At 38.1% G+C, this 21,547-nt stretch overlaps 1 protein-coding gene across 2 annotated transcripts in view; it reads right to left on the reverse strand.

The window, feature by feature from the left end:
- Positions 1 to 21,547, reverse strand: part of NRG3 (neuregulin 3) — an 845,535-nt gene that overhangs the window by 22,803 nt on the left and 801,185 nt on the right. For both annotated transcript variants that reach the window (XM_012723665.1, XM_004680690.2), the window contains exons 5-6: positions 11,783 to 11,885; positions 5,349 to 5,475 (exon numbers count right to left, since the gene is read on the reverse strand). In XM_012723665.1, the coding sequence (XP_012579119.1) occupies positions 5,349 to 5,475; positions 11,783 to 11,885 (230 nt within the window). The remainder of the gene's footprint in view (positions 1 to 5,348; positions 5,476 to 11,782; positions 11,886 to 21,547) is intronic.

Raw genomic sequence — 21,547 nt, forward strand, 5'->3', positions numbered from 1 at the left:
CTTGAATGGAGGTTGTAATTCCACCACTAGCTCTCTTTCGCTTAGGACACAGAAAATGAGGTAAGTTCATCTTCATGGGTCACAGCTATTTCATTTGTAAATGACTGCAAGGAGTCAGATGCTTCTGAGGCACTGCCAGGTCCAGTTCTGCAGCCTCTGAGTAAGTGTTTCCATAGTATCATGTTGCTTTACTGGACTAGGTGTTTCACATCTTGTTAAATGACTGTAAAATGAAACCCTTCCCCATGAATGTTTAATGAACTTAAGGGAATGCCAGACACAGACAATTCATTTGTTAACCACTGCAATTTGCCAAGAATTTCAAGTAGTTAACCTGAGTTTCAAGATAAATCAAAGACAGATTTGCCTGATATGGTACTTAATTTTTCCTCCTAAGTATTGTCCTGTACCTGCCAGCTTCCCTGTGATAGAAAAAAATATGTTCTCCTTAGGAAGATTGGTATAGGACTTTTATGTCAGGTGCTCAGAATGTCAGGGTCCCATTCTGCAACTTGAGTTGGGACTCTGAACTTCCTCAGCACTGTTGACATTAGGGAAGAATTATTTTCCTTGTTGGGGGCCTATCCTGTGCATTCCAGATGTCCTGTTAGCATCTCTGGTCTTGATACACTATGTGTCTACAGCCTTTACCTTCCAAGTTGTAATACCCAGTGTTTTCAGAGGATGCCAAATGTTTCCAAGGACACAACTTCCCTTTGAGGACTACTGAGTCAAATTAATGTGTTTGGCTCTCCGCTACTCACTTACTGCCTGACAGAAGATCACTTTCTTAAGTTTTCATCGCCATTTCTTTCTTCTGAAATTTGCAGGTATAAATTAAGTAACTGTTATTAAGACTAAATAAGACAGTGTTTTTACATTTTTTAGCCTGATTCTATACATTTGCCTTGTAAATAGTATTTGCTATTGCCACTGTCATTTCATTTATTTTTAGTTGTTATTATTGACATTGGTACTTTATCCTAACTCTTGCCAATGGAAAAAAATATATGCACAGACCTACAAAGGAACAATGCTTTCCCAAAGTTTCTTCACTATATTTGCACTTTAATGTACAGCAGAAAATTTTCAGCCACAACATCAGATTACTGCTCTCCCTAAGAAGACTTGTGCTATCTGTTCTCCAAAGCACAGATGCCCTAGATACATTACCTTATATATCTAAACATAGCATTGAAGCAAATACATTTTTCAGTTCCTTATTAGTGGATTATTTATATTAATTTTCTGGTATTCTTACCATCGCATATGGCATGAAAAATTGTAGTCAGCTTTTTATTTGATTCGAAACAAATTATGAGCAAAAGATTAATTTGCCAAAGAGGAAATCTAACCAGAAATATGTGGACAGAGATTCTACTATACTACAAATAAATGTATTCTTAAAATAAAAGGCCACTTTCCTTATTAAATTAGCAAAAGAATTGTTCACAAAGGTATAACAATGCTAGCAGCGACCCATATTATTTTCCAGCACTGAAATGGATACTTGCCTTTGGGATAGAAACTTGTTCATCGCTGTCTAGTCTTTTGAAGAGACCTGTTAGGGTGGTGCCTTGACCCCAAGCTGGCAGAGTGCAGGATGCTATGTCTGCACACATATAACACAAAGAACTTCAGTGCAGTGCACGTTCCTTTTTCATGATCTTTACATGCCAGAAAGGCCCTTCCTTTTGTATCTACTATCTTCTTAATTTCCGTGAAGCTCGTTAGACAAATGATTCCTTGGAATGTGTTATCCTAGCTGCCCATGTCACAACTCAAGAAAAAATGTCCTGTATATTCTTTTAATGCAAACTTGGGATGAACATAAGAAGACATCTTTGTTACTCCCTATCTTGGGCCCAGAGGGGACAATCTTGTTGAGACTGACCTGACCTACGGGATCTATTGCTGCTGCTCTGTGTCAACATAAAAAACATACTGGAGAGGAGGAAAGAAGGAGAGAAAAAGAAAAAAAAATGCCCCCAAAATTCTTTCAAGAGTTGGAACCTCAACAGCTGGTAATGTTTTCCTTGTAATTACAATCAAATGAATGGTGGGGTGCACATGAGTTAAGAGTTTCTGTTAAGAATACAGAAACACTAATGATTGTCCACTGCACTTGAATGCTTAGTGCAGCATTATTTATAATAATCAAATTATGGAAATATCAATTATGGAAACTAAGTGCCCAACAACAGCTGAGTAGATTAAGAAGCTGTGGTATATATACACAATGGAATACTATTTTGCTGCATAAAATATTAATTCTTCCCATCTGCAACAACAAGGGTGAATGCAAAATAAATCAGGAGAAAGAGAAACACAGGATGATTCTACACATACATGGAATATAAAGATGTCAAACCAAGGAGTAAAAAGTAATGATTAAAAAAATTTAGAAATTTGACCTTAAAGTTGAAGATACCAGCAGGGGAAGGCAATGGTGGAACTCAGTGTTTTGGTGGTAGGTGTGGTTGTGTAACAGTTATCTAACTAGATGTATATCATTTGGGTGCTCAAATCATCTACAGTGTTGTAAACCATTGTTATTTCTCTAAAATAAAACAATTAAATAAGTTTTACTCATAAATTCTGCTGATAAACTCTTAACACTAATCACTTTATCTACCCATCTGCACAATAAGAGAATTGAATGAACTTTAACATAAGTTTTTAACTGTTCAAGGTTAGATGCCTAGGGGGGACATGCGCTCTTGATAAAAAGCCATCCTAAAAACATCCCCAAAAACCAAATCTCAAAAATATTTACTTTTTTTAAAAAAATTATTTATTTATACATACAGAACTGAGATTCAGGACAGAGTTGCAGGGGCAGTGAGAGGATTCACCTGAGACAGAGTGGGGAGCAGAACAGGATGACTGACAAAGTACACTGCTGAGGGGAGCAGCAGGCAGGTCAGGAGGGGTCTGCTGTGCCATGTGGGTCACCTCCGGGGCTAGGGATCTAATTCACACTGAAGCAGCTGTGGCCAAGCTTGTAGTGCTGTGCTTTGATTCTCTGAGCCACCAGGGAGGGCACAAGATTTCATTTATTTTTTTTTTAAGATTTATTTATTTATACATACAGAACTGGGGTACAGGCCAGAGGTGCAGGGGTGGTAAGAGGATTCACCAGAGACAGAGTGGGGAGCAGGACAGGCTGACTGACAAAATACACTGCTGAGGGGAGCAGCAGGCAGGTCAGAATTCTGCCGCACCATGTGGATCACTTCCGGGGCTGGTGGGAATCAAACTCATGCTGAAGTGGCTTTAGATTCTTAGTGCTGTGCCACTAGGGAGGACCCCAAAATATTTACTCTTTATGTTGACCAACACCTGAGTATATGCTCCGTCTTCCCCTTGTTAGAGCACTCACTAAAAGGGCTTAAAACTATAAGCTTTCCTTTGTCACTGTAAGAAGTATAACCATTGCCTACAATTCAAAAACATCTTTCTCTAGGACCTGAAAGCCTTCAACATGCAATCATTAAGTTATCCATCTCCAGGTCACTACAGAATTCTATATTTATCAATTGCTAGCTAATACACACAGCTGTCTTAATTGCATTTATAGGAACCAGCTCATCATTTTTCACTTCCCTATCTGTCAAGCTCCAGATTTCCTCCCTTCCTACTCTTTTTCCCTTTAAAACACCCATTTACACTATATTCCTCTTGTAAGTGTGTAGAGGAACCAAACAAGGAATTAGGAAAAAAAAAAACTATGATAAAGTAAAAATATAAATCAGCGGGCAAATAGATCAGAGATATTCTGAAGGGGAGGAGGAGGGAGAAGGGCCAGGATAAGGGTAGGAAGAGCACAGGAACTATGGTGATGGTGCATTGGTGAATGGGTGGTGGGAATTTCATGGGGAAACCATACCTTGTGTAAAAACGAAGGGTGATGTAATGAATATATTTTTAAAAAGTAAAAAACAAACAAACAAACAACAACAGCAACAAAAAAAAAAAAACACCCAGTTACCTCTGCACACACTGAAGTTGAGTTCAATCTTCATTGGACCTTATTCTTTATTCTTCAATACAGTAGTATAATGTTGACTAATAACTAGTGGCTGACTTTATCGTTGATAGGTGCAATTGCTAAGAAAGTGACACCCGCTATCACAGCAGGGGTTTTAGTATGTAGAATAACTTCCCCTAGAAATCACTAGCAAAAGCATTCTGTTTCAGAAATGAGCATTCCTTACACATAGTCACGAATAAAAGTTTAACTAAACTTTGCTGGGAAGCAATTCTGATTTATGAATCCCACAATAAACATCTAAGTACATCTGTTGTGTACAACATAATGGCGACTTCTGGGTAATGATTTCTTAGAATCACAAATGATATATAAATTCCCAGTGATTTATGCATTTGGAGGGGTATGAATATGTCCTGGGTGATTGCCTATTATGCTCAAATACTAGGTTTATACGTGGCCTTTGTTTTTTAGTTTTGTGCCTCTGAATCTGGAAGTGCAATCTTCTGTAGGGGAAAAGAGCTGCTACGCTAAGAGAATATTTCAGAATGTCTTAGATAGTATTTGCTTGCCTTTAATTTAGTGTTTTGAAATATATTTCAGAGATGATTAAAATTACTTTTAGAGAGAATTTTGGAGTTGGAGAGTTTGCGTTAACTTTGATTTTGTTGTCTGTGTGAGGATGGTGTCAGGGAGCCTGGGACCATGAGCAAGGCTCCTTCAGCTGTCTCACATTCCTCATCTTGGAGCTTCTGAACACACTAGGCAATCGGGATTTCATGGCTTTATTATTTCTGGGGTTTTTTGTTTTTGTTTTCTCTCTCTCTTTTTGTCCTTAGCTTTTTGGCTATCTGATGAAATATCAGGTTTATTTTTTAAAATCCAGTTCAGGCCTGACGTTATTTTGAGCAGGCAGCATACCTACCCAACACAATTCCCACTAGTCTTCGCTGCAATGTCAAATAGCTCAGTCCACATACTGCCACTGGTTCTGGTATTTGCATTTTAGACTACACATGAGTTCCCACACAGAGGGGAACATGACATCCCTGGTATCTAGCACAATTTCTGACATCAAGTCAGGAGTCAGTAAGTGTTTATTTTACAAACAACTGAAGCTCTTTTTATGCCAGAGGTTAATTTATATAGCAGATTGTCATCGTGAACTGAGACTGAATTTTTCTCGTTCTTCAGCACACGTGCACATACACATCCATGGAACTGCAAGATGATGTAAGCACAACACTACAAAGACTTGAAAAAAGCTAAACAAGTCTGGTCACAGGCTCCCCAAACTGCTCTGAACTGAAAGCATTGAGGTGAGCTGCGGGAGAAGAGACACAGACATGTAACTTACATTCTGCAGATGGACATGATTCTTCATCAAGCTCTCTGACTTTGCCATTGCACTGGATGATTTAAGACTGTAGTTTTTACCATTTTGTGGCTCTTTCAGCTGCTCTTGGATTTGTTTAGCTTGTTTCCTGTAGGTTTAAACAAATGTGTCAATGCATAAATTTATTCTATTCATATTTTTGGAGGCTCATTCATATCCAATGTCTATATTTGTCATTTGTTAAAGCTTATACCCTCGCTTAACGAAGAGAAACATTTTCTCATTTCAACCCCACCAAGAAATGCTTTCAATTTAAAGAGAACCTGGTATACTGTAGGGTTTAATACCAATACAGACTACCACCATGCAGGAAGTAATACCTAATGGCACTTCAAAGGCAGGCAGAAGCATAATGCATTGTCTTAATCCCTGAATACAAGAGGCTGTAACGTTGTGTACTCAGCTGCAAAAAGCTGAAAATGTTCTGAAGAAATGGAGGGTGCTCCCTGGAGGTGCAGTGGGTTATAACACAGCACTAAGAAGCTAAAGCCACTTCAGCATGAGTTTGATCCCCTCTCCAGAGGTGACTCACATGGCATGGCAGACTACTCCTGACCTGCTCGCTGCTCCACTCAGCAGTGTACTTCATCAATCTGCCTGTTCTGCTCCCCGCTCTATCTCTGGTGAATCCTCTAACTGCCCCTGCACCTCTGGCCTATACCCCAGTTCTGTATGCACAATGGAAAAAATTCAAGTAAACTATTAAAGAGTAGCTACTATGTGCCAAGCATCACTTTAAGTATTTCACATGTATCAATTAATTTATTTATCCTTTTTAAAGATTTATTTATTTATGCATACAAGAACTGGGATATAGGCCAGAGTTGCAGGGATGACAGGATTCACCAGACAGAGTGGGGAGCAGAACAGGCAGATTGATGAAGTACACTGCTGAGGGGAACAGCAGGTGAGAAAGGAGAGGTCTCCCATGCCATGTGAGTTGGCACCTTTGCTGGGGATCGAACTCATGATGCAGAGGCAGCCTATAGCTTCATAGTTGTGAGACTTAACCCTTTGTGCCACCAGGGAGGCCCCTCAACACATTTATTTTTCACAACAATCTGTATGATGAGGCCACAATGGTGTACTCCTCTCATAGATGAGAAAAAGGAGGCACGATATTGTTAAGTAATTTTCCCAGAGCCATGTAATTAGTAAATGGTTGGTTTAAATTTGAATTGCTTGCAGATTAAGGCCTTTCAACAACCACACAGGATGGTCAATTCACTGGCCTCTCCTTCTACAGCTTTTCAGTTGAGGTTTATTTAGACCCTAAGTAGTGTGTATGTGGTATGTGGGGTGAGTGTTGTAAGGGTCATTCAGTGGCTGAGTAGAAGTTTGAAATAAATGAGGCTTTCTCCCAAGAGTCTCACAACAACCATTTATCAGCAGAAAACTGAGTACCACCCATAAAGAAAGCTTTGCAGACTCACTCTCTATCCAACCACCTAATCTTTTGCTTCTTCCCCAAGGTCCCTGTCAAAGATGGAGGAGAATGTGATTTCTTGCAGTGAGTTTCTCCTGGAAGGCATTACTGTACAGAGTGAAGACTCCAGTATGGGGGGGCTGGGATTTGAAACCCTGCTCTACTGACCCTCAGCGTTGTTTTGATGTTCTAAATCAAAAAAATTGATTTTCTAAACTTCTCAGAGCCCCTGTTTTTCTATCTGGGGTTTATAAAAGCAATTTGACATGGAGAGTGAGGAAATTAAGGGAAAGCACATGTGAAGGGTTGATCTCCTTTCTTCCTCATTTAGCAAGCTCAGTTATATGAGCAGATGCTACAGAGGAATTAAAATATTGGCCCAAAGATAAAAGAAATGATCATATTAATTGCAACATTCACAAGAAAGTCACAGTATTTGCAACAGGATTTGGAGGATCTGAGCATCATTGCCTCTTTTGAATTTACAACACCAATGTAATGTAATTGTTTAAATATTTCTTTTATCTTTTCAATTACTTGGGGAACTTTTATCTCCAGTAGTCTTTGTTACTTTAATCCAGTTGTAATGGTCTAGCTACTTCCTAACAGCTAATCTGCAGCCTATTGTGAAAAATAAATCTATCATATCAGCATGTTAAGAGGCACATTGCAGCCACAAAATCCTATCAAGAACTCACTGATAAAGCAAATGGGAGATCAGGAGGGTCTCTTGGTAAATCACCATGAAGAAGTAAAAGGTTTGACATACAGGAAACACCCAATTACTTTTAAGAATTAAATAGTAGAAATACTAATTATTTAGTAATTCTAAAATTCAATGTCTGAGAAACATAAAATTTTAAAGAGTGTCTGTGTTTCCAGAAACCTGTAATAGTTTGCCTTCCTTTATTCTCTTTGCACTCCAGTCACTAATTTTCCAGGATAAATGGACTTTCTCTCTGAGTTTGCCTCCTTCTCTCTCATGCCTCTTGTCTCACAAGCACTTAAAATATAGTGAGCTCTTTCCTCCTTCCCCCAGCAAATGGGAACAAAGGCCATGCACATCGGATTTCAGGACACACCATTAGATCTCTGCAGAGAGCATTGTCAACATTGGATAGTGCACTGAGGTTTAAGTTTAATCGGCCTAATTCATCCAAACAAAATAAGACGTTAAATTGTGGAACTTCAAAGGTCATGAGTCTGTGGGTAGACATTTGTTATGTTTCAGGTTGGGTTCTGGGGAAGCAGTCACTGAGAGGGAAGTAGAATGAGGAATTTTATTAGTGATGACTTTTGGGATCAACATTTGTGGAAGTAAAAGACAACAGAGGTGGTCAGAGGGCGAAACTGGAATGTGATGCTGTCCCAGTAAAGATCTCAGCAACACCCCTGAGGACTCTGAAATTGACATGGCCTCACTCAAGTTGGGGTAAAAGTCTAGGTCTTCAGAACCCTACACTGACCTGTCATCCTATGAGTGCTATGCCAGGCCACAGCATGTGCTTGAGAAAGCTCTATCACAACTGTGTAATAGCAACTGGGAGACTAAGAGCTTTTCTGCAGAAGAAAATAGTAACAGCATGCTGCCTGTCCTTGAGAGAGTTTCTTTGTGATGTAAAATCTCTTGCTTTAGACAGTGATAACCACCATGCAGGGAAGGTTGCCTCCATGTCTTCCTTTACTGATGGCGTCAATTCTACCTTCTTCTCTGCTTTCCCTGTTGTGATAATTATCAGTCTTGCTGCCTCCTGGTGTATCTCCTCTCCTATCACAATTCATTTTCAGAATTGAATCATGGCTTGCATTTTCAGTCTATTAAGAACTTCTTCAGTCATGCTCAGACTTCATAACCAGATCAGTTGAAAGCAAAAAGAAAACCTAGAAGAATTTATAGTTACCATGTGAGCCATATCAATCAGATATGAAAGGTTCAATCAATAGTTTTATTACTACTTATGGGAATATATGGGTTTATTAAGAGTAACGAGAAAATTTCTTTTATTGTATCCTTTAAAGCTGCTGGAGGTTCAATTTACTCAGAATATTCTCTAAATTCAAGAAATATTGCTCACTTCTATCTCATCTTATTACTTCAAACTCTTATCAACTAATTATTTGCTCTAATACTCCTTTGGTGAAGTCAAGGTGACAACAGAATGAACAAAGAACCAGAATGGCAGAATCTGAGGGGCTGTGGGAGGCAAAAAACAAATAACCAAACAAATATGAGTTTTGGGATTAAGTCATAATTGTTTCCAGGCAGAAACTATACATACCAGTAGATAGAACCTATTTTTCCTTTTAAGAATTACTAATGTATGCACGCAAGAGCTGTGGTGGAGGCCTGAGGTGCAGAGAAGGTTAGAGGATTCACCAAAGACAGAGTGGGGAGCAGATATGCTGAGGGGAGACATGAAAGGTCTGCCACATCATGTGGGTCAGCTCCCTGGCAGGGGATCTAACTTGTGCTGCAATGGCTGAGGTTATCTTCACAGTGCTGGGACTTAACCACATGTGCCATAGGGGAGTCCCAGGACTGAAGTTTTTATGGTGTGTATGATATGAAAACTAAGATATACCTATTCACCTTCACAGTGCTGTGCTTCAACCTGCTAAGCTACCTGGGAGGGGTGATTGTTCATTTTCTTATTGCTTAATTACATTAAAATTTCCTTATTTATTCACATTTTAACAAAAATATATGCCAGTTGGTCAGGCATAAGACAACATCCTGATAAGTCCTCCTCTACTGGCTGAGTTCTCTGGCCTCCTGCCACAAATGTGACAATGAGCCATGTTCCACTAAGCCTGCTGATACCTCGAGAGCCCCAAGAGGAGACATATCTCTCAGAGCCCACTTACTACCCAGGGAAGGAGAGATTGATAGCCCTGAAGACTCAAATCCTCTAACTATCCAGCTGCTCACATTCTTGTATTTGTTGCAAACATTCATTCCTTTAAATGTGGTACAACTACAAGTTACACTCTAAAAATAGGTGATTAACTACTTCCTCATAGTAATTTGCTTATTGTTAAGTATATAATTTCTTTCTTATACATGGCACTTGTGAGGAGGCCCTTAAACACCCTGCCTGCCGAGGGTGATTACCCCTCCTATGCTCCAGGGCATACGCTTTGCTTTGCAGTGCCTCAGCCTCCGTGTTCCAGTGTGGAAAGCTAAATGCAAATAATAGCCAACCTTTGCTGAGAAGTTACTCTTGTAAACACTATGCCTTGCTTCCATTGAATTGTTAACAAATCCTGTGAGGTACGTATTTTTAGTCATAATTACCAGAAAGGAAACAGGTAAAGAGGTTGGATATGATTTGCTTCATTATATAAAGCAAATAAGTGGCAACTTAATAATTTGAAAATGGATATGGCTAGTGCATGTGAAACCCTGACAACGGGCCCTGTGGCCTCCCTGTAGAACACAATGTCCCTTGGGCTGCACCCAGCAGGCTGTCCTGACTCTCCAGGCAGTGTCCCCACACCACAGGAGCACTGTCTGTGCCCATATACTACAGTGGCGGGTGCACATTTCAACGTCAATGTTTTAACATTTTTAAACAAATACTGATATTATTTAAAATATACAGCCATAGTGCACAATGTATTTGTGGTGACGTTTGTAAGATAATATATGAAAAGTCCAATTTCCTGACAAAGATTAAGTGTTGAAAATCTGGACATTAACAACTGTCACAACCAACAGTTGCCTAGGAGATGTGACAATCAAATGCAATGTGGTATCTTGGATGAAAACAACACACTAGGTAAGGATTAAGAAAATCTGAAGACATGAATTTGGATTAGTAATACTATAGCAACAGATTTTCATTAATTGTGACAAGTGAAATGTAATAATATGAGACATTAATTATAGAAGAAAGTGGGTGCAGGGTATAGGGGATTTTTCTGTTTTAATTTCACAGTCATCCAAAAATATGAACCTATTTTGAAATAATGTATTAAATATAAAGGTTGCTAATTCTAGATCTAAGTCCCAGTAGCCATTATTTTTTTTAGATCATAATTGCTGTCCATTTTAAAGATCAACATACATGATATGCAGACAGGGATCACAGGCCATATCTGGAAATCGATCCATTTTTAGAAGAGCAAAGAAATAGAAAAATATAGGTCTGGTGAAAAGCAATTTTACATTGGCTTGGATTTCAGACAAGCTGTAGGAACAGAATCTGTGCTACTTTCTTAAGATATGCATGCCTTACAAGAAATGTAGGGATTTCATGTTTTTAGCTCCATTTTTCACTTTAAGTGTGGGTTATGTCATTTCCATAAATAAAATATCTCTGTCAGCCTTCATATGGAGCATATGTGTGTATGTGTATAGTAGGTACATACATATTTTTATTAGTTAAAAATAAATACCTTTGTCTGCAGGTCTGTTTTCTTAGCAAAGGAAGGGTAAGACATAGTTGAGATGTGCATACTAACTGATAAAACACAATATTTTTCAGAGTATTTTATTTCATGTTTGGAAAAATCCTTTATTAGGTAAAAAACTTACGAAAGGAAAACTGTGATTTATTTTGATTTATCAGAAAAGGCTAGAAATGATTAACATTTTGGTTTCCAGCAGTGACCCTTCTATTCAGAAGAAATAACCCCTTATGATAGGCAGACACCACTAAGACTTTAATTTAGACAATTAACCTAAAAGTACAAAGTGAAGAGGATATTCATGATCATAGAGTGGAACAATCACCCTGGGCATCAAAGATAAACCCCCTCACATACACACACACACACGCATACACAACACATTCACACATTTGCTGTACACCCTCACCACAGTCTAAAAAGATTCCAACTCATCTGTGGATGTTTGATGAACCCATTTACACAAGATGCCACTGCTTGAAGCAGACTGAGAATTTAAGAAAGACAAAGTACTCCCTCTGAGAAGTAACCTTTTAACACTAGAGAGAAATGGTCTTACTTGCTTTTGAAGTAGAACGCTGCACAGAACATGCCCACGATGACAATTCCAAAGATGATACATGAAATTGACAGCACCTGCCTTTGATACACTTCTTCACTCTCTGTGAATTTGAAAAACAGAATTAGAATGGATGTTAGAGCAGGGCATAGCAGAGACAACCTTCATCCTTGTACTTCTGAACTGGTGGGTTCTTTCAAAACATTTTTGTTCCTATCATGATAGAAAAACATGAGTAAGTCATAATTTAATTTCCTTTTAATGGTCTATAGGATAGCTGTTGTTTTTTGTATTTATATAGATAAACCAGAAATCATATACTGATAATACAATTCTGATTCCTATTATAAAAAGATATTCTATGACTTTGAACATACTGGGAACATTGGAGAAAAAACAAAAGTATGTGTTCATTGGAACTTTTTTGTGCCAGTGATGATTTCCAACTTGCTTTATGTAATATAAATGCCATTGTGTTTTTTTATTTGGTCCTTGGCTGCCAGTGCCCCATTCATCTACCTGCTATATGACTGACATCACTAATGAAAGAACTTGAATGTGCTCGTGAATATTTTACTCACGGATTATATGACTTTTTCCGGGTCAGTGATCTGGCATTGAAATCACTACTTGTATTACCAATGTTATACCCTATAGCTTATTACAAAAACCAAAATTTCAAAAACAACCATTTCACTTTTCAGCCACTTCTCAGCTCATTTTCTACAGTATGTCTACTGAAACAGTTCTTTAGCTTATCAAAATAATTTTTTTTCCTATATGCCCAGACTTTTCTCTTACTTATCTTTCTTGTTTCTCCTTTATGCACAGCACAGAGACCATGATCCATGATTACAAACATTCATTACTTTGTAAATACCCTCAACTATTGTATCCCTTTTCCCTCCCTTTTATCCATTTGGTAAAATAGCTGTGTACGAATCCAAGAAACTGCCTTCTTCATGATTCTAATTTGAGAAGCTCAGAACTAGAAGAGACGTAACATAACTGGGATGACAGATGCCAATAAAGGTTGGCAATCACATGGTTAAGTCAACATGTAATAGTGACTAATAATCTCATCAACCTGCTTCTACATTTTCCCCATTATTTATCCACACTTTCTCCACACATCTGACTTCTCTTCCTCCCTTACTCTCAGATTTCCGTAGAGGTTATGCAGGACAGGAAGTCAGCATAGAAGAAATCATCTCCATTTTTATATACACAAATGTATACAACATTAATCGCATCTGTGTCTACTCTTGTATTACTACAAAGCAGTAGTTATCAAATATTAGTGTGCATTCGAGTCACCTGAAGAATTATCTAAGTACACGCTGTCACCTACTTTCCCCCCACCGAGGTTATTGACTTAGTAGGTCTCAAGTTGGGACAGAACTAATCCATAGTAAGGGAAAGCATTCAAATGGATATATGGTGTCAGAATTGGGTATGATGGAGGAAACTTTTAGGAGTTACAGACATGTACATTGTCTGAAATATGAATGATAACTTCTTGGCTGAATATGTCAATATGTATGGAATAGTAAATTTTAAGTGGTTTATTTTATGTAATTTATAGTTGTAAAAATATTAATCCTGGCCCTCCCTGGTGGCGCAACGGGTTAAAGCACTGCACTGAAAAGTTAAAGCCACTTCCACATGAGTTCGATTCCCGCCTGCCCCGGAGGTGACCACATGGTGTGGCAGACCTCTCCTGGCCCACCCGCTGCTCCCCTCAGCAGTGTACTTCATAGATCTGCCTGTTCCGCTCCTCACTCTGTCTCTGGTGAAGCCTCTCACCGCCTCTGAGCCTCTAGCCTATATCCCAGTTCTGTATGTACAAATAAATAAATCTTTAAACGAAAATATTAATCCTGGAAAGTAAAGGAATATAGGGCACACACAGAGAATATACAGACTATAAACTAGCACATAGCCTCTTATCTTCTGCCTTTCTTTTATGATTATGCTCCCAAAGACATTCTCCATGTAGCAGGCAATATAAACTTTTTAATACAAAGATTAAATCATACACATGCTTGTATATGTACATGAATGAATACATACAAATAGATCTAGATTTAGGTATGCCTCTTTAAAAGCCTCTTATTGCTTCTCTATTAAACTTATAAAAACATCTCAACTCTTAATATGATCTAAAAGGACATGCCTAATATGATACCATTCACCTGGACTAACCATTCTTCTTCTTTTTTTAAAACATACCTAACTTTTAAGACCTCAGTACCTTGATAAATGCTATTCTCTTTCTCTTCCTAGAATATTGTTCCTATATTTGTATTTTAAATGCTTGCTCATAATTTTGATTTGAAATTAAATATCACCAGCTAAAAATGTCCTGTTCTTCACTGCAAACATCATTGGCACAGGGGCCACGTTCTTTTGTTGATTTGTTCATTTGACTCACTATTGTTTCCCCAGCACCTAGAATAGACTTCCCACATAATTGATACACAAAGGCTGGTTGCCTAGTGAATAAATATCTATCTCTGGCTGTATCACAATTTTCTGCTTTAAGCTGTGTATGATACATCAAATCTCACCCCGGGATGCTCTTAAGGTTTAACACTTCTTCTTTATTCACAACACGTTTCTCCCAGGCTTTAAATAAATTCTCCTTGCCTGACTTGACTACCTGCAATTGACCCCATGCATTCTTGAATTCCTCCCCTGACACCTGTCACGGAGGCTTTTTCTTCTACACCTGCCTCCTCACTGTGAATTTGCACTCACAACATCCTTTATAGAGGGCAAAGGGTCACAGGAAAATTATTCTCTAACCTCAGAAAAATGTATGAAGAGGCAGATGCCTTCACTGCTCATCTTCTCTCCACATCATCCTGTCTTCCTTGGTGATATGCAGAATGTTGGGGTTGACTCTAGGAAGATATCTGCAGATTGGATTTGTCCTGTGTTCTCAATGCCCTGCATGTCTGTGCCAGTGCAGATAGTTCTGTGTTCTGCCCCAGCTCACTCAGTTCACTGATGCCATCCATGGTCAGAAAACCAGGCTAAATGTTGGCTCACAGACACAGAATTCTCCATCTAAGTCTTTCTGGGTGCTGCCACAATATTCCATCAGCTTCTAAGTCACTGGAAATGAGCCCATGACTTACAGTGTTCCTGTACCTGCAGACACAGTTGGACTACTCCCTTTTTAACTAGGCAAATTAGTATCAGACACAATAGACTTTGATGAAGACCTATATATACAGAGCCTGAATTCTGGGACCTATTTTCTTTCCTGAGACTATGTACTGAATTGGCTCCTTAAATAGGATCACTCATTTTCTAGTTCCATTTTCCTGTGGAAATGTTTTGGAAACAATGTTTTATAGGAACTATGCTCTCTTCCCTTTCTTCCTGTGCTTTATTTTCATCTTCAATATCATCATTCAGACTAAAGTACTGGAAAACAGAAAGTAAATCTAAAAGTGATATCACGTTATTCATATTGTTGAATAAATGGAGACCAGCAATCATGTGACCCCAGAAAGTTTTAGTTCACATTTACATTTAGAAAGATGCAAATCAAAGAAATAAAACATGTATCATTGAGAAATTTTTTAGCCACATTATCATTTTAAATAATGTCATCCTTTCCACCCCCATGTTTGCAAGCTCATTAAAATTTCCATCAGAACTTGGAAACAATTAAGTAGCTATACCAATTATGAGGAATGGAATCATTCCTCTCAATTCCTGTGAGTTGATGATTATAATTTAATAAGCATGACTTGCCGATTATAATATACCCCACCCAGTCTCTACAGCATAAAGAATTATGAAAATGATGGATAAAACATCTATTAAAACATAAATAAGGCCTTCCCTGGTGGCGCAGCGGGTTAAAGCACAGCACTAAGAAGCTTAAGCCAATTCCGCATGAGTTCGAACCCCAGCCCTGGAAGAGGCCCGCATGGTACTGCCGCCCTCCCCCCCCCCCCCCACTCCTCCCCTCAGCAGTGTACTTCGTCCATCTGCCTGTTCTGCTTCCCACTCTGTTCCTGGTGAATCCTCTCACCCTCCACATCTCTGGCCTGTACCCCAGTTCTGTAAGAATAAATAAATAAATCTTTAAAAAAAAATAAATAAAACTATATCCTCTAAACAGAATTATTTCCACATAAAATCTATTTGGTGTTTTGTTCTTATTTGAAGCTAGTCAAATACAGCCTGGGGAAATTTACAAAATCAATGCTGAGTTTAAATCAAGAGTGAAATTAAAACTTTAAAGACTGTGTGAATTTTTAGAGCTAGGGCTAGCAACAATGATGGTACTATCAATGCCTTGATTCATAGGGTGTCACATAAGAACTAGAACGACAAGGTGTAGAAACCAAGGCTTGGAAATCTGGCAATTATAGATTTGACTTTAATTTTAGCTATTTTTAACATGAATGACCATAGATATATTACTTTTCCTTTACAAACTTCAATTTCCTGTCTGAATAAAGGGAATCTGAGAAAGGCCAACTGTAATATATTATAACAAGGAGTTTGATAATTCTACAAAAGCATTTAATACAGAAACCTGGTTTACTCAGAGAGACCAGAGATCAGAGACCTGAGTATAAGTTCAGACAAGAGGAATAAGAACAGGAAGAGTGGTATAGGAAAAGAAAATGATTTTTGTAAAGGTCTTGTGTTAGGGGATAAAATTTCATGTTCAAGACTCTGGGAGGTATCTTCTACTGAAGGGCATCTGCATACCTGGTTTACTTGTCTTTAGCAGCTTAGCAGAGCAAAATAGAGGTGCAGGTGACATGCTTTACAATGAACATGTCATTACCAAAGCAAGAACGTACTGAAGGATTTGAATTGTGAGGAATGTGATGTGGTATTTATATTTCTTTGCAAGAAGGGAAAAAGATTAGAAGGACAAGGTAGATACAGCGTTCAAGTTTGAGAATATGACATATCAGGAAAGTCATGATACATGTTTGTACGACAGTAGTGATAACCATAGTAGAGAGTAAGAGATGGAAATGAAATGTAGTTAGGCTGAAATACTTTAGGACTAGATGAAGATGCTATTATTAACTAAGAACACAGTGGAGGAGGATTCAGCTTGGAAGGAAAGATAGTCAGCTTTGGACATGGACAAGATAACCAAGTAGATATGTCAAGTAGATATTTAGTTATGTAGATTTGAACTCTGGTGATGTGATAGGACTCCAGATATACATGTTTAGAGACATCTACTGAAAGAAAGTATGTTATAAGCTAGTTCCATGACAAAGTAGAGGCTAATAATATCTGAGATAAATTTTTGAGGTACTCTAAAATTTCATGTAAGATAGAAGAGGATCTTGCAGAGGAGGCGAAAAAAGATCAAGGAAACAAAAAGGAGAAACAAACAATACAAAACATGTTGGTATTTTGGAATGAAGCATAGAGGCTTTTCTAACAGAACAGCCTATTGAATGCTTCTGAGATGCCAAGTGAAATAAACACCTTTAATTTGGTGAGCTGGAGGCTACTGGGGAACCTGCATGAGCTCTTCAGATGGAACCATGAATGCTGTCCCATTAACTCTCTGGGCTCCTGTCATGTAGATTTTATATACTGCAAAGGTTTTTCCAATCAACTTGTCTATACTTACTTCAGTTTAACTCCTTTAGAAAGCAGTAAATGCCTTACTTGAGTTAACCATTAGCTAAAAAGAAGCTGTGGGTTAGATATACAATGTGTCTCCAAAACAGAATAACCGTTAAATATTAGGCTGAACCTTATATAATTACTATGGGAGTTAACAAATGACTGAACATTGGCAAATTAAATCAATCCTTTCTAAATTATGATAACCGTTATTATTCTATGGGAAGTTAATAGTTTTGCATTCCCACTTATAAAAACAGATTACATCACTTTTGAGGCCAAAATGATCCTTTGGTTAAGTGAAAATCAGTAAAGAAAATTTTGTTGGCTCCAACCTTCCTGCTGGGGTTATTTTCCTTTTCTGTATGCATAGGACTCACTTTCTTTTAATAGGAATGTATTTCACATTATAAGGATGGAAAATAGACAAGGTAACTTTATGGTGAGTTTTCAGAAAGTAAGACTGGACCTCCGAAGAAAGTCCTTTAATGGCAAGTGGCCTAGCCTGAGATTCTACAAAAGATCAGAGCTGACTTTTGCAGAACTTCGTCTTCCCCGAAATCCTCTTCCCTCGGAGAAATGTTGCTGGTTGGTTGTTGTATGCACCTGTGTTTAAACACCAGCTACAACTTTTTCTATCTACTCTCATCCGTTGAAAACAAATACACATATTTTTAAATTGAGTGAACATTGATTCTCAATATTGTGTATGATTTAGGGGAACAGATGTACACTACCACATGATGCCCATTTCATTTATTTTTATTAGTAAAGTGAAAATAGTACAAACCTTGTAGATTTATTTAGAGGTTCAATAAATCTAGGATAAATTCTACCATCTAGGAAGCCAGTGTTCAAATTAAAAATGGGACTTCAGACTATTCTGCTCTTTGGTGAAAACAAGCCTTCAAAGAAAGCAGTCACTGACTATGCCTATGCCTGAGAACTATATTGGAAGAAACTATTTTTATGTTATAATCTTTAATAAAGTGTTTTTGTACTTTTTACTTTTGATAGAGGATTTTTTAAAAGATTATTTATTTATTTACTTATTTATACATACAGACTGGGGTACAGACTAGAGGTACAGGGGCCGTGAGAGGATTCACCAGAAACAGAGTGGGGAGCAGAACAGGCAGAATGTCAAAGTACACTACTGAGGGGAATAGTGGGTGGGTCAGGAGAGGTCTATCTCAACATGTGGATCACCTCTGAAGTGGGGATCGAACTCATGCTGATGTGGCTTTAGCTTCTCAGTGCTGTTCTTTAACCCACTGCACCACCAGGGAGAGACCTGATAGATGATTTTTTTAAAACTAATAGTTGTGAACTTCCTTGCCAGATGTTTTGATGAATGTAATTCAAGAGGTATTTCTTGGGACATATACTATGTCTTTCACACTCTCCCTCACAGGTACACTTTGAGAAGAAAATTGTGCTCCTGATTCCTAGAGACAGAATCCTTGAATAACCTGTGGGTTACAGTGTTGTCTACCAAGGTAGACAGCAATTAGGTCCTGTATGCTTCACAATGAGGCTTTTGGAAATTGTAAATCTTTAGAATTTTAGATGTTTCTCCAGAAATAAACAACTTTAAAGCTATATAGTGCCAGAAAAAAAATGTGATACAAAAGAAAATCATTGATGCAGTCTTCTTATACCATTTCCCTTGGGATATTAATGGTAGAGATGTGTGCTTATGTTGGCTTTAAGTCCTTCTGTGTGAGGCAATGAGAAATGTTCTAACAGGCACATCAACATTCCCTCCAAACATGGGACTTGAGGATTCCACTGCCCTCCTGGGAAACTTTCTTTTGTACCACCAGTTTTAACTAAGCCTAAGACACCAAATTTAAGAATGACTTCCCTAAATGTGTAGCCATCCACGTAATGAGAGTCTCCCTCTCTTTCTCTCCCTACCTCCTTATTTTCCACTCTCCTGCTTTCATGCACACACACTGTCATACACACAGATTTGTAAGTCATACATAGGAACAAAAATGTTCTTATATTCAAAATGTGTAAATCACACCCTCTGTGGTTAACACCAGTAGGTGTCAAATGGAAGCATGACTATACTGATAAATTATTCTAAAATTCAACTGAACTGTACCACAGGACTCTTTCTGATCCAAGTGTTCATTATCTGAGGCCCTGTCATTAAAAGTGATGTAAATGGACCCTCCCTGGTGGTGCAGTGGGTTAAAAGCACAGCGTTAAGAAGCTAAACCCACTTCAGCATGAATTTGATCCCCACCCAGGGAGGTGTCCCACATGGCGTGGCAGACCTCTCCTGACCTGCCTGCTGCTCCCCTCAGCAGTGTACTTCGTCAGTCTGCCTGTTCTGTTCCCCACTCTGTCTCTGGTGAATCCTCTCACTCTCCTGCACCTCTGGCTTGTACCCCAGCTCTGTATGCATAAATAAATCTAAAAAAAAAAAAAAAAAACAACCAAAAGCAAACAAAAAACTCTATATAAAGAAGCAAAGTCATCATAATATAACAATATTCACTAATGAGTACCCTATTTATAAAACTTGAGACTACAGCAATATTCTTCCTTGCCTAATCCTAAGCATTTATTTCTATTCCTCTTGTCAGTCTCATAATCCGTGTAGGTCAGTCTCTCTTTGATTGTGGTCTTCTGACTCTTTTGTCTCAATTTAACTGGATTAAGTTTAAGTGGGTTTATTTAAGTATTAAATTATTTGGAAATAAAGAAGACCTCTTGTATTTTCCCCCTAAACATCAACAAATGACTGGGATAGATTAAAATATTAGGGACTTGCAACTAATTGCAAATGAACCCTACATAGGAAACATAATTGAAGGAAAGACAAACTATTTAGAATATTGGAATCAGCACTTATGATTTTTAACTTGACAAAATGAACAAAGAGGGTCCTCCCTGGTGGCGCAGTGGGTTAAAGCACAGCACCAAGAAGCTAAAGTCACTTCAGCATGAGTCCGATCTCTGCCCTGGAGGTGATCCACAAGGTGAGGTAGACCTTTCCAGATCCTCCCGCTACTCTCCTCAGCAGTGTACATCATCGGTCGGCCTGTTCTGTTTCCTATTGTCTCTGGTGAATCTTCTCACCACCCCTGCACAAGCTGGCTTGTACCCCAGCTCTGTATGCATAAATAAATAAATCTTTAAAAAAACCCAAAAAACAGCAAAGAGCTAACTGGCCTGTTATGGGTAGCACTAGTATATGAATATATCCCTTTACCCATAAAAACTCAGAATAAATGAATACTCAGACTGGAAAATCCTCTCAAATTCTTTTATATACCACTTATATTTTCCATAAGTGTCTTATGTTGTACCAAAACCACATGTATCTCTTTCCTTAAAGTCCAGACTGAGAACCCCATAAAGGCAAGTATATCATCTCTATACCTGCCTCTCTGTTCCTGATTCACTCTTGGTCTACACAGAGAAGGATACTCAATAGTTCTTTGTTGAACTCAACAGCTTCTGGGTTGGATGACTAATGACATTTTACCAGTTGAACCTCTGCCTGGTAGAATAGTAAAAAGAGGTAGCACTTTTCTTAGATAAGGGCCCTCTAATCCCAGGGACTGATTCTGTTGATCTTTGCAGGCCTCTGTAGAAGGGCACTATTTAAAAAAAAAACTTGGAGGAGTAAAATAATTACTTCATAATAAAATGTTGATATTCAAAATTATATATTATCTTATTTCCATGCAAAGTATTCTTAGATGTGCATTAATCCATAAAATTTGATATTTAAGGGGGAAATAACAGTTTAAATTCATAAACACATTTATTTGCAACCTGAAATTTCATTTTCTTCCCCTGCCCTCCCCACCAAATATATGCCTTTCCTGTAATAATCCCTTATCTCTCTCCCTCATTTTCCAAACAGTACAGCTCTGGCTGACTACAGATAAGTGAAGGTTATAAAACACATTTTGAAAAAAATGAAAAACCTTGAGTCTTTTCATTGATATGTCTAACATGCACTGGCTTTCCAAGTGCTATTTCTACCACAAATAAATTATAAGTAGAAAGCAAATTGCATCAAAATAAATCAATTGGCAAGTTTTCAAGCGTAAGATAAAGCCAGTCTTTTGCTTCCTTCTCTATAGTTAAAAGGTCTGACAATTTTTGAGC

The sequence above is a fragment of the Condylura cristata genome, unplaced genomic scaffold (genome assembly GCF_000260355.1).
Source record: "Condylura cristata isolate star-nosed mole 26May11 unplaced genomic scaffold, ConCri1.0 scaffold00011, whole genome shotgun sequence".
In the NCBI taxonomy this organism is placed as follows: Eukaryota; Metazoa; Chordata; class Mammalia; order Eulipotyphla; family Talpidae; genus Condylura; species Condylura cristata.